This window comes from Vidua chalybeata, chromosome 3 (assembly GCF_026979565.1).
Source record: "Vidua chalybeata isolate OUT-0048 chromosome 3, bVidCha1 merged haplotype, whole genome shotgun sequence".
Lineage (NCBI taxonomy): Eukaryota > Metazoa > Chordata > Aves > Passeriformes > Viduidae > Vidua > Vidua chalybeata.
In genome coordinates, this window is record NC_071532.1 from 24,692,719 (window position 1) to 24,706,812 (window position 14,094).

General features: G+C 38.6%; 1 protein-coding gene across 12 annotated transcripts in view; it reads left to right on the top strand.

Annotated features, from left to right (window-relative positions):
- The window catches only part of USH2A (usherin), a 374,435-nt gene that overhangs the window by 316,539 nt on the left and 43,802 nt on the right, over positions 1–14,094 (top strand). For all 12 annotated transcript variants that reach the window (XR_008429695.1, XR_008429696.1, XM_053936908.1 and 9 more), the window contains one exon: positions 1,150–1,504. Coding sequence is in view for 10 of the 12 variants with exons in the window: in XM_053936908.1 (XP_053792883.1) it covers positions 1,150–1,504 (355 nt within the window). In the remaining 2 variants the exon portion in view is untranslated. The remainder of the gene's footprint in view (positions 1–1,149; positions 1,505–14,094) is intronic.

The following is a 14,094-nucleotide window of genomic DNA, read 5'->3' on the forward strand; positions in this document are numbered from 1 at the left end:
CATGTGCAGTACAGCCCAACTATCACTGAGATTTATCACAGTGTTTAAATGTAACCAACTTAATTTCACACAAACATTTTTATGCCAAGTGAAAGAATTGATTTGATAACTCTGTTTTGAAGATGAGTACTCAGCTTATTAAAACTGCTGTTAAATTATATAGAAGAAGGGGGCATATTACAAAGGGGCTGAGGATCATCTGTGATCTCTGGTACTCAGAATATCACCACGTCCAAGGCAAACATATCTGCAGTAGTGATGCTATAAATATACATATATTTGCATGTATCTATGTATACATATATTATATAATATATATAGTACAAAAAAGAATAACCCATTGTGTGAAAAACCAATAAAGTGAATTTTCTTCATGTATCTTAGGTTTGCATTTTTAAACAAAAACAGTGTTGGAAAAAATACATTTTTTATTACAGAAAACACTATGTGTGATATTTTAATGAGGTTTGGTGGTGGAGCTGCAAATTTAGCTAAGTTTATGCACAAGGGATTACTTATTCAATTTGCAAGAAACAATGGGATATTTATTGTGAGCAAACCAGATTTTGAAAGTGCACAGCTTTAGTTTTGAGGGCATGATAGAATATTTATCCCTTATTCACTAAGTAGCATTTTTCCCCAGTAAAATGGTCACAAGTTTTCCATAAATTAGGGATTCTGAGGTGAGTACCTCAGTAAATAAATTGATTTTCAGAAATGCTGAAAACTTGCACCCATGTTTCAATTTAAGTTATTACTTAGCAACTACAGAAAGGTTTAAAATTTCATGTTCTAAGTTCTGAAAGTCTCATTTGTGGTGTGTTCTATCCTAGAAGAACAACATGCTCTGCTGCCTTGGACTGTGACAGCACACTTGTTTGCCATGTTTTATAGTATTCTTCTAGATAAAGAAGAATAATTGATTCCCTCAAAAATCTCTTCTTAACTACTCAGAACCTAACACAAGTTCAGGGAAATGCTTTTAAGATGCAAAGATAGGTAGTCAGTTCCTTGTGTGTGTGTAATTTATGGAAATAATTTCTGTATTTTTCTGAGATACAAGTTGAACTTGGAACTTTAGGATCAACTATTATGGGACTGCTGAGGCTGTTTTCTATTTTAAACACACTGCTTTTGATTTAATTCCAGACGTCCTGTGGGCAGTCAAGAAGAGCTGCTTTTGTTCATCTGGACTGAAGGAGCTTTGGAATTCATTGATGCGTCCGATGCTCTCCAGCCTTTTACTCTCTATGAGTATCGTGCCAGATCTCAAAATTCCGTGGGGTCTGTGGACAGCTTGTGGGCTTCAACCCAGACTCTGGAGGCTTCCCCACAGGGCATGGGAGCCCCTTGGGCACAAGCCACAGGCGCATACTCGGTGCGGTTGAACTGGACCCAGCCGGTCTCCCCCAATGGTGTCATATCCCTGTACCGAGTGGTCTACCAAGAAAAACGCAGCGACCCAACATTCAGCACCCCAGCTGTCACAGCACTCACTGTAATGGTAAGAACTGGACCACAAACCAGTTTTAAAATGTTTCACTCTGCTTTGATCTCTGTTGCATTTTAAAATCTCCCTTAATGCTGGTTAGAAAAGTGAGGTTTCCAATTACCTGTCATTTGTTGGCTTAAGTTTTGTGTTTGGCCCAATGGAGACTGAAACATTTCACATTAATATTGGGCTTTTGGTAGAGGCAAGTAGATTACTCAAAAGCATGAATGTGTCATGTCTGGAAGAGTTAAGCACATGCATTTGTTAGCCTTGCTCTCAAAATATTGTCCTGAACTTTTTGTCTGACTGACAAAATAGTTTCACAGGACCTGCACAAAGAACAGCAATATCACTCCTCCTTGTATAGAATTCTATTTTTTATTTCAGTTGGAATCATAAAGTGAATGAATTAATTAGTAATTACATAGTTCATATATGCAACCCATTTGCATGTTCCCCTCATAATTCATCAGTAATAAAAGCAGTTCTACTTTTATTTCCAATTCACGTACTTATATTAGAATGTTACTTTGCCCTGCTGATCTGTCTTTCCCTTCCCTTTCTTTTCACATTCTATACCATATGTGAAAAGAAAGATTTGGGAAAGGGCATTGTTTTGTAAACTGACTAACAACATTGTGTAAACCAGTGACAGAAATGGTTGTCTTTTGTGCATTTCCCACTGTTCCTCCCCCCTATATATTGCATTCTGGTCTTTCTATAGCAAGACAGCTTATAAATAGTTGGACTGAACTGTTGTATATTAGGACAGCTTGTGTACTTGGTTGTCTTCTAAAAAGAAATTTTAAAAGTTTAAGGAGGTTGTAATAAGTTTGGTTTCCACAGCAGTGCCACCTCAAGTTCATAAACCTAGAATCTTCATAGTCCATGGTAGTAATGAATAACAGCAGAAATCACCAAATTCTTTATTATCCCAATTTTAAAGTATGTAGTTGGCAGTTCAAGTAAGATCCTAAAAAGGTTTCTCTGGAATACCCAGGAGTAACCTTTGAGTAACTTCCTCAGACAAATCTCCACATGACACAATGGAAGTTTCCAGCTTGGTAATCTTACATACCCTTGATCATAGGGTTTCAGACCAGTTTTGTCTAGCTTCCTAAATGGATTAAGTTTGTATTTTTTTTTTTTTTTGAAAAGGAGTACAGTTTCTGAACTGAGTTATAGGAATAATATACACTTGCCTTCTGAAGCAGTTGCATTCACATTGCATAGCATGCCAGGCTTAAAAAAGTAGATTGGGATTATAAAGTTCAGTGGCATTTTGGTACTTAGCTCCCTTAACTTCTTGTAAGAAAAATTACCACCGTCATAATTGTGATGATGCACACAGTGATTTCACTGGTTTTAAAACCAGTGAAAAGCCAGGGCTTCTCCTACTACTCTGCTTCAGCAGCATGCAATGTGTTGCTGAGCATCAGAATTGACCGGGCTGGTCATGCATTGCGATGTCTTCTAAGCATGCCAACAACAACAGAAAATGTCCAAGATGGTTGTACTGTGGGCAATAAAACCTACCAAAATGGTATTTTAAATAATGTTGCTACAGTGTGTTTCTTTAACAGCATCAGTTAAAAGCCTTTTAGATTAACAAGCTATTATTTACTGAATTAGTATTTTCCTGGCAACAAAATCTTTTATTTTCCCCAAACACTACCCTGAATCAAAATGACATTCTGGCAGCATATGTATAGCTGTTCTACTAGCATTGCAGCAAAGCTGGCTTGTATGGTTTTTCTACTGTCCTTTGTCGTGAACATGGGTCAATTATGGTATTTGCTACCCATTTTTACTTAAAATATTATACTACCCTTTGGGGACAAATCTTTTTGCACATCTCCTCCATCAGTTGCACTCACTTCAAGCTGTTGCAGCTGCATTAACTAAGCAGAATTGTTGCTGCTTTATACCAAGGACCTGAGATCTGAATCCTACCTCTTCTGAATATAGCAGAACAGCTAAAGCTTTGAATGAAAGGTATTGACATAAAGTGCATGGAGTCCTGTTATCAAAGATATCTGCAGGAGGTTAGATCAATTATCCCAGCAGGCAAAAACCTGGACACCAACTTTCAAAGTTATAGATGCTTAAAAATAGAATTTTATCATGAAATTGCTGATATACCCTTAACTTCAGCTTTGTGAATGAGATACTTTAATTAAAATGTAATTTTATTGAAGGAACTAGAATTCCAATGATTAAACTTCTGCCCCTTTAAAATATAGCCTTCATGGGTACTAGGCTAAATCATTTAATCTCCTAAAGCATCTCTATTGGAGCTCCCTCATGGGATATGCCATTAGTCATTCTTTCTCACGAGCTTCCATGTTACAAGTAAGACTTAAAGTATTAAGAAAGCAATGAGTTTGGTCCTTCATTTAATCTGTTAGACTCCATTCTTATCCCATTAGATTATTCCAGAAAAAAAAGCCATGCTAGTATCACAGTGGCTGATCCCACCCTTGCACTTGTGGGTTGCACCTTGGTTGCTTGCCCTGGGACTTAAAGCTTGACCAAAACTTACAGGAGAAATACAATTAAGATTTTGCTAATGTCCCTGCAGACTGTTCTTACATGACAGCTTCATTTGCATCCATTGCAGAGCCAAATGAGAAGCATCTTGTGCATTTTGAAACAATTTAACAGACCTATCCACTATACTTTCCCCAAATCCAGCTATTTACTCCTCATTAAGATGTATTTGAGTTAATATGTCAAAGGTATGGCTGTCTAGTACATTAAGGTTATCACTGACCCCTTGAAATTTTACACTGCCTGTGGAGATAAAAACGAGAACTCAATTCTCAGAGCAGAAGCTGTTACCCCTGAAATGAGAGGGTGTCCTGCACCATTAGAAGTGAGTGACATACATGTGAGCCATTTTGATTCTTCACAGTTAAAGAGCAGTGTCACCCATTTCCTTAGCTTGTTTGGCCAGGAGTGTAGTGACAGATGTTAGGTGACAGCGAGTTAAACTGACATTCTGGTTTATTTGCAGAGCAAAGTCAAGTCAAGACTGGTTAAAGCAGCACAAGTGTCTCCCACAATGTCTTTGCAGTTCATTTTAACCCTCTAAAGCAGGAATCATATTTAGTGTCTTGAAAGCATTAACATGAGACAGATGTGTTTACAGGGGAATGGATTGGCAGTAGGTTCTCATTTACAGAAATCTGCATAAAGTGACTAGATTGTCAAAGCAAGCTTCTCACTCTTGTGAACTTAGGACTTAAGCCTATGAATACAGAACCCAGAGCTGATTTCATTATAAAGCCAATGAGTGCCTGCCAAATGTCATCAAAGAATACAGCTCTTTAACTGCTGTATTCCAAGTGTTGCTGTGAGGTAGAACTGTGGGTAAGTTTGGACATTTCTTCACAGACATTTTGTGGGTGTGTAATGATGGTTTTCCCATGACAATTATATCAAGTGTTTGATTGTTTATTGGGAGCAGGAGAATTCAAAGCCAGGAAGATGAGTAAAAAAACATAAAAATATATAGCTGTTTGAAAACACTAGGAGAAAGAAAAGCATCCAGAGGGTTAAAAAGGAAAACTGCCTGCTATGTGCACTGCCCCCTGGTTATTATTATTAGGTAAAATCAAGGTCTCCTCAGCCAAGTGTAGATCAAAGTGCTTGTTAGAGGATACAAGAGAGAGTTGTAAGCATTATAGGCCTTACTCCTGGGAAATCCTGCACCTATGCACAGGTGTTCTCACGATGTGTTCTGCAATATGAGGCTCTCAGGCCAAACTTATCCTTAAAGGCTTTTTTTTTTTTTTTTTGGCATAACCATGCCAGCTTGAGGTGAAAAAATTAATATGTCTCTTAGCTGCTATCACTGCCCCAGCAAAGCCTCTGATTTGGATGCAGCTGTGCTAACAGTTGAGAACACATATTTGCTTCCCTTGCATTATTTGGGGAGATGGTATATAACTGCACTGGCCAAGCTTCTCTTGGCAGGTGCTGTGACAGGGAAATCTGTAGACATATTGCAGAATAGCAGTAATAAAGACTTTGGTAGGAGGATGATGCTTTGGCTAACATGATTGTGTTGTTATAAGCAGACAGAATTTTCATATCAAATAAACTGAGTCAGAATATTAGGTCTAGTTTACTTGTTGAAAACCTCCATATCAAAAATAATATATCAGAAATATTTTTGAATGGCCAGCACTGCCATATATTCAAGGCTCCTATGCAGGATTTTACAGATATCTGGAGTCATGCATCCAGAGTTAGTTTCTTTCTATTAATTACATTTAAAAATACATATTGCATTCCTGTGTAGTCCTTCACTTCTATTTCCTCATATAGAGAACATTTGGCAGCATTGGAGGTGAGATACCACATAGTGATTAACTTCCTTGTACAGACTATTTAGTAATGCAGTATTCAGTGCTGTACATGGCACCATTCTCATAGAAGTAATGAAGATTGTAACCACAAGAATAGGAAAGAAATACGCCAAGGAGAGGCACCGGTGAAACTTTTTTATACATGCTTATTGCAGATGCCTGGGAAATGAAGCGCACCCTAAGAAAAGAGGATGAGTGTAAGTGAAGGAATCCCTGTACATGCCATAAATTCAGAAGATGTGCTACTTAACAATGAGTGAAAGCTGTAAATGGCAGTGTAGGGCAAAAGTTAATTAGGCTACTGTATTGCTGTTAGGCAGTGGAAAGTGGCCACCACCAGAAACAAGATGGCTGCTCAGCAGTGCCCTAATGCAGCCAAAAGATCACCTCCTTAGCTCTGCAAGGGCTTATGGGTTAGGGGAAATCATACACAGATGACTAATTTTTTTATGGTTCACAGACGATCAAAGTGAAATTCAGCAGCTGTTCAGGACAAGTGACCACTCTAACGGCTGTAATATAACCTGCTAAATAGAGAGGGAATTGCATGAGAGCAAGAGGTTAGCTGTGATTATCGGCAGGTGAGTGCTTTATTGAAGTTGAAAGACCATTAACATTGATGGAGTAATTATTTCAACTTGAAAGTAATTACCTTGATGGGTGATAACTTCTCCAGTGTTCCCAGATTTGATTGGACCAAACAATTGTGAACTCTTGAAGCCTAGAAAAATATTACAACAATACTGCAATGTTTAAATTACTAAAACCACTGTTAGAGTATTTTAATTATGCCTAACAGTGAAAAGATTTTAATGTACAACAACTGGTGACCTCTCATGTATAGAGACATTTGCTTTCTAATTTCAATGAAATGATCCTCACCTACTATGTATGTGCTGTATGTGATGGGTTTGCAAATGAATTGTTTGACTTAAATGCAGTTTTTAAGATTCAAAGTCTTGTTAGCACAGTTTCAGGAAGGGCTTGTACTGGAATTGCTCTAATTGTTTTATTTGCCAGGAAAGCCCAGTAATGTAAAATGCTTTCCATGTTTTAATCTCTAGACCTGTTAAGCTTGCACAGGATGAATAAGTGCTTCTTCACATTGAAGGCTGCTTAAAAAAAGTGTGTGAGGCAATCTGTGTCTCACAGATTCTGTTGTTTCCATGCTGCTGCAGAATATGCTGGATTTGGCACTACAGCTCTGTTTAAATAAGCATTTGGATTGGCACTATGATACCCCTCCAGAAACTGATTAAGTGCTTCAGTAAGCCTCACCTATCAAGACAGACACGTAGAATTGCCTAATTAGAGCAGAAAGGATGAAATGGATTGTTGCACAACTTCGATGATTTTAAAGTACTGTAGTAATAGAACTGGAGGGGAATGGTGAGAGAGAAAGAGAGAGGCTTCAGCTCTTCTATTTATACCATCCTTGCCGTAAACAAGGCCACTTCACTGTCTCCTGGATGTTTCCAGCAGCCGCAGGAGCGTAGCTTTAGACTCTGCTGGAACTCTGCCAGGAAGGAAAGAATCCTTGTGAATTAGGAAGGAAAGGTTTGTCTGGTGTCTTTGAGGTCTTAATATGTTGTCAGGCAACTGGTGATTTGAATTAGCGAAGGTTAAAGCAAAGAAGTTTGTTCCACTTCTTTTTTTCTTTCATATTTTCTCCCTCATTCAGTGTGCTACATGAAGCTGACATAATTTTCTTTCAATAAATTTTTGGACTAGATAGAAGTAAAAACACTGATACTGTTATGTCTGACCACACCTAACCATATTCTAAATTGACTAGGCCAGAGTGCCTGGATCAATAGGTAATTTCTTCTACAAATAAATTAGTTACCTATTTGGAAAAATCTGGTGTATTTTATCCTTGGGCTTCTCCGTGTGCAAAGTCCATTTCTCACCCATTGTGTAGTCTTTTTTTGATGAGTGAAACACATGTAGAACTAAGTCTTTTGAGAAATATTTACAATGTCTGACTTCAGACACCTAACCTAGTTAAGAGCATGAATGTCCTCTACAGACCATGAAATGTTCAGAACATCTTAAGCATGGACATTGACCATCCTTGTGCTGCAGCTGTTTACATGAGACTGCTTTCCTGTGGTCCACTTCTGTGCCACTACTGATAAGTGTCAGTCAAAGAAGGTGGTTGATTTTTACAGTGATTAATCAGCTTTCTTAACCCACACAATGGAATGATGCAGCTTGACAGGTTTAAAATATGGTGTTCTTTGGCAGAAAGATGGTGGTGGGCAGCACTCTGGAAGTTGTAATCTTTACTGGGTGTGCACCTGCAGCCATGAGAGAATAGGGGACCACCTGACAAAGCTTAAAGGCTGATGACTAAAATGAGATTGCATAAATGCTCCATATGCTGTTTCTCTATATATGTTTTTATATATGCTTTTAATTTAAGCTTTTCTCCGTGATTTTTTCTGTGTATGCGTTTCAGTTGTGAGAATAAGATCAAGCTAACCAGACAGTGTAGAAAAACAGCACTGACAGAATGTTTTGTAATTTGTAAAAACCAATAAACAAAACAGAAACCCCCACAAAGCTTCATCTTATTAAGTATAATTTGTTAGGAAGATGTAATATGGGGACATTATTCCCTTTGTGCCCAGTTATGTGACTGCACTAAATCAGCTCTAAAAAGCAATGTTTTAGCAAGCTACAGATGCTTTTTCATGTATAAGTAGAAAATAAAAATGAAGAAGGAGAAGGCAGAAATTTGTTGGGTAATATGTACAGCTGTTTTTCAAATTAGATATCCGTTTAAAAATGCTTAATTGGATTTGACTAGATTTTAATTCACATTTAACCAATGTTCTTAAGTGGATGTATCAGGCAACTCTTTGTTGGTGAAGTCATAGGGCAGCTTCCTAAAATCCCCAGGGTCATGCCCAACAGTTACAGATACAGGAATTCTTCAGCTGATAATTAGAAAGGCTACTCCTCAGCCCCCATCCTACCTTCCAGTCCCACTTCCCTCCACAAATAAGGTCTTTTATTTAAATTGGCAGAGAAGTGTTATGTCACATGCTTAGATTTCATAGGGAATTTTAGCAAGGAAAGGGTATTTTTGATAAACAGAGAATCCTACCTTTTTTTTTTTAAGAAAAAAAAAGGCAGCAAAAGCAAGCCATAGGACTTGTGGGAATTGGTAATATAGCATAGAACCTCATACCACTGGGGACTCCATTTGAATCTAATCCAGGTCTACAATCACCAAAGTCATTCTCATCAAACAGCCGTGGGGTGTCCTATGCAAGATAAGTTTAGTATTCTCAGCTGACCTCCTGTCCTTTCTCTTTACTGCTCCCTTTTGAATGCATTCCCATCACTCAGCTTCACAGCCTCATTCAAGCTCATCTCCCCTATGCTTGTTGCAGTTTCCCATTTTCTGCCTGCCAAGTGACCTCTCCCTCTCTTCTCTTTTCAGACTTTATGAAAAGCCCTGGAATGCATGTATAATCTTGCCTATAATCTTGCCCCCTCTTCCTTTAGGGAGCAAGACCCTAATATCTGCATGGTGCTAGAAGATGAGTTTATCAACAGAAAGCTCTTTGGGAGTGGGAATGGGTGTCCGTCTGTTAATTTACAGCATTATATAAATATTATTTTTGAGACTGTAATAGCAATTATGGTGAATAGGGGCCAGATGGCCTCTGTATCTAGAAAGCAGAATGGCAGTGTATTTTTAATGGACTTAAATGTTACTTTTTGACAGGAAGCTAATATTAAATTTTGTGGTTTAGGTGCCTGTCAGGTGAGTATGGCTCTGAGTTTTGGTTTTTCTTAAATTACTAATGTCATGCCTGGATACTTTTGCCCACTAAACCATTTTCTGTGGTGGGGTCTTTGTTGTTGCTCTGGTTGTGGGGATTTTTTTTAAGGATGGTTATTGATCTCTTGCTGAGCTGAGATTTCAGTTTTATGCCAGATAGTTTGATTAATGGGTTGGTTTCTGTAAGTGGACTGAATGGGGATAGGAAGCACAAGCCGCTCATGCCGCCAACCCTAACTCCGTCAAGACGCATAGCTCATTATGAAACAGTTATCAAGTATACATGAAAAATTAATTGGGCTCAGTTTGATTCTGAAAAGGATCAGCTTTCTACTTGGCGGTCCCCCCAATCTTTCCAGATGTTGCACGCTAGCCCCTCGAGAAGCAGTGAAGGGAGATGTATTAATACATTGTATTGATTAGATCAAGACCCCTGACAGTTATTTGTAGAGATACCATCTGGCTGCTGTTCGAATTCCTTCACCAAAAACAGGACGTGACATGTTATTAATCTCAACTCTCTAAGTATAGACAGTTGCCTTTTCTGCTAAACCGCATTTTACCATTCCGTAGGAGATGGAGGCAGACCTGAAGGGTGCTGAAATTAAGGTTATTACACAAATTGAGCCATATGGTCCAAATATTTCAGCAAGAAAATTGCCAGGCAATAAAAATTGCTCCTGCCTTCCTAATGGTGTAAATTACAGTTTAACCATGGCTCTAATGATGTCCTTCTGCCGCGCTTAACTACTGTTACATGAAGGACATTGTTTTAAAAATATAAAAAACAAGTAAATGCCAGCAGCGTGTTTTACAATCTGTTAGTGTGTCATTAAGAACACTGTCAGAATTACATAAACATAATGGCAGGCAACCTAGCATACAAAAGAACAAGTATGGAAATAGAAAGTGTCTTGAAAACTCCTTTAGCTTTGTCAAGAGCCCTTTCCCTTCTGGAACTTTTCCAGTATGGGAAAATGTGGCTGCTTATTTATTCCAGTTCTCACACAGGCTCTGATGGAGACTTTAGAAACAGAAAAAAAAAACCCTGAATATTCCAATGCATTTTGAACAGGTGACAATGGAGGGGTATAAATTTACTATCACATTTTACTGTAGCTGTATATAAAGTTAACTGGGTATGAAAAAGAAATTCAAAATGTAGCTGTCATTTCAAAGTGCAGCGTTATTTTTATTCTTTTGGATTATAATGGGACTTTCTGTTGTTTTTCAGATTGTTGGGAAAATTGCAGTGTCTTAAAATGGTTTCAAAGCTCAAAAGCTCTATGAGATTTTACTAACAGAGTTGGCAGTCTTAAGAATTAATTTATTAAAAACAGCTGAAAGACAAAAAACAAAATGGAAGTAGTTATCCAGTCAGCAGGTGCATTACAGACTGATTCTGATGATTCATCACACAAGGTGGGAATTAAATTGTAAATATATAAATTGAACAATTAGCCAATATGATTTCATTTCAAAAATAGTCATGTAGCTGCTAAGTTTGTAAAGGGAAAACTCTGAGATGGCCATTCGAAGAGGAAAAATCACAGAAGTTTATAATAAATGTTGTTTGGAGTATTGAGTTTGACCCCTCCTGCTTTAAATCATGTGCAGATATTGATAGTTCAAATATACCAACCCTTTTGGTAAATCAGCTTAGCACAGCCATGTTCCCTGCTTGGGATGAGGCTGTCTGGGTGCACATCAGTGGTTCAGGGAATGTGCACTTGGAGCTGTCTTTTCCCCAGAGGGTGCTGGAAGTCAAGGGGTTCTGAGCCCCACTGCTGCTACCCCTACCTCCCTTTGCTCTCATCACTCTGGGTCTGCTGTGCCAGCAGAGCTGCTGCTCTCCCTTCCCATGCCCCTTTGAAGGCAGAAACTTCCACACCCTTGCAAGGGCACCCAGTTCCTACTGGATCTTCAGGCTGGTCGAAATGCGCTTTGACAACGTTGAAAGCACAACTGAGCAATGTCAGAGAGATGAGGGAGGGGAGATTGCGAGTTAGCTGTCTGGGCTGGCTGGCTGGTGAAGGAGCTGACAAGCAGCTCTGGTATTTGTCTTCAGACCTTGCACAGTTTCTGAATTGTGTGAAGATCTCATTTGTGCGTGGAGCAGGGAAAAGATGACAGGGGACTTTTAGTCTTGACAAATTTAAATTGAGCCCAAACCAGACAGTTAATCAGATTCAATAAAGTTCACAACAGTCTTTGTATTTGTTCTTCCTGCTTCTCAGAAGCAGTACGATCACGAATGAAAACATCCAAACATAAGTAATTTGTGGTTGGTTGGTTGGTTAGTTGGTTTCCAAAGAAACAGAAGGCAAAAAATAGTAGACTCTTGTGAGGATAGTAGTCTGAAAACTTATCTGCAATGTGTGGGAGTGGTTTACATATATAATCTCTATTAGGAGGAAACAAAGTCCGATTTATGAGTTCATCCCCTCATAAACCACAAATGTTTCTCACAGCACCTTGAACTTTTTATCTGACCAAAGTTACAGAAATGCATGACAAGTGGGATCTGGAGCATCCAAGTGTATTAATACTCTACTCACAAGGACCCGTGACAGATGGATTTTATTGTTTAACTGCAAAACCACTGTTGTATTCTCAAGTCTGTTTCTTTAGCATTCTTTAAAGAAAATTTCTTTGGTCTTTAAAGAAAGAGAGAGATTGGTACAGATGTCCCTCCATCAGCATCTGATAGGCCAGATGATTTGGAAAGGATGTGCTTGTTGAACTGCTTTATGAGTGCCAAGAAAAACTATGAGCATGGAAAGAAGGTTTCTACCCATGAAGTGGAGGGCTTGCTGCCAGAGTTGCCGGTGGATTCAAGGAAATGTTTCTCACCATATTAGTAGGTGCCATGTTAGAGCTTTTAGCATATCAAATATCACCTCTTACACCTCTGGCACCTTTAAGCTGCTCTACTCCTACAGTCAAAACTGTGGAAACTGTTCCTTCCTCCCTTCTTTTCCCTTCAGCAGCCTTCCTTCCTAAGAGCACAGTTTGAGACTATGATGATATAGGAAGCAGGAATTTCCATCCTGAGGGTCTAGTAGAAAATAACTTCTGTGTTTTTCAGATTTTTGTTAGGAACCTGTTTCTGTTTCCAGATACTCTGAGGGTCCTGCAGTCCTTACAACAGGCAGGACTCTGCTTCAGTCAGGTAATGTCCTTTAAAGGTCTTGTATTAATGGGGGCTGTGTGGCTACACAGGCAAAGCTTTGGGAGACAACCACGTAGATGTTCACTTGAGGCATCCTATGGCTGATTCAAGAGCAGCAGCTGGACCTGTAGTACAACATCCTCAAGCCCTTTGACTTTGCAGCTGTGGCTGCCTTCTTTGAATTAATCTATGGCTGTTCCACCTTCCTCTTTTATGGTAGCATGTTTGTCTTCTAAACAGTTCTGTGCCCATACCACCCTAAGGTGGAGATGATGTGACTGCTGGGGTTTGATCCATCCAGTGAGACCCCTGGAGTGTGTTGTCTGTGTGCCAAAAGGACACTGAGGAACAGTATATTCACAATGGGAAGATGTACAAAGGTCCCAGAATCTAGTTAATGTACTGGGGCATAGCACAAATCATTGCTTGTTTTGGTTCTGAATTTTGCTCCAAGTATTTTTCTAAGTCCACTTCCTGCAGGTTTGAATGCATCAATTCATTTTTTCCAATCCAGAGCAGAGTTCCTAGAGTGAGACAAATATTCCATTCAGTGTGGAGATGCTACTCTAGTGGCTGCAAAAAAAGACACCAAGTTTACAATTGTCCCATAAGATCAGAATTGCAAATGCACCGTTAATACTGCAAGAGAATGAGGGAAGTGGACTCCTTACAGTGAAAAATTTTCTGTATTTTCACTATAAAAAAAACTTTACACTGCACAAACAAAATGAATGAAACTTTTCAGAGCTCTTATATTTCAACAGGCTTTAAAAAGGAATTAATGTGAAGTCAGAAGGCATCTCCTCCCAGATGAAGTATTATTCTTGTCATTATGGTATAATAAAATTATTTTTTATTGTTTTCTTTCAGGGGTTCAAGACAGATGATAATTTAGATTTTTTCTAATACTAGTCTGTGCTAGAAATACTAGACCCATGATGTACCAATAGATCGTGAGATTTTTACTAGAGTTGTAGCTTAAGACAGTGACATATTTAAGTGCTGAGCTTAATGTTACTGGGAAGTCCAGGTCTAAAAAGACTGAATAGAGACCCCGAGAGCAAACAGGAAAGAAAACACCACCTTTTTCCAGGTAACAAAATAGTTTGAGCTCTAGTTGCCCTAATGTCAAATACAGTACTGCCTTTGAGAAAAAACAGAGTTGAGAACATGTGGCTTTTAAAATAAGACATTTTTGAGACAAAAATTTGCAATAGATCTTTATCATGCTACAGTTTTTCTCTTTTTGGTCCTGGATATC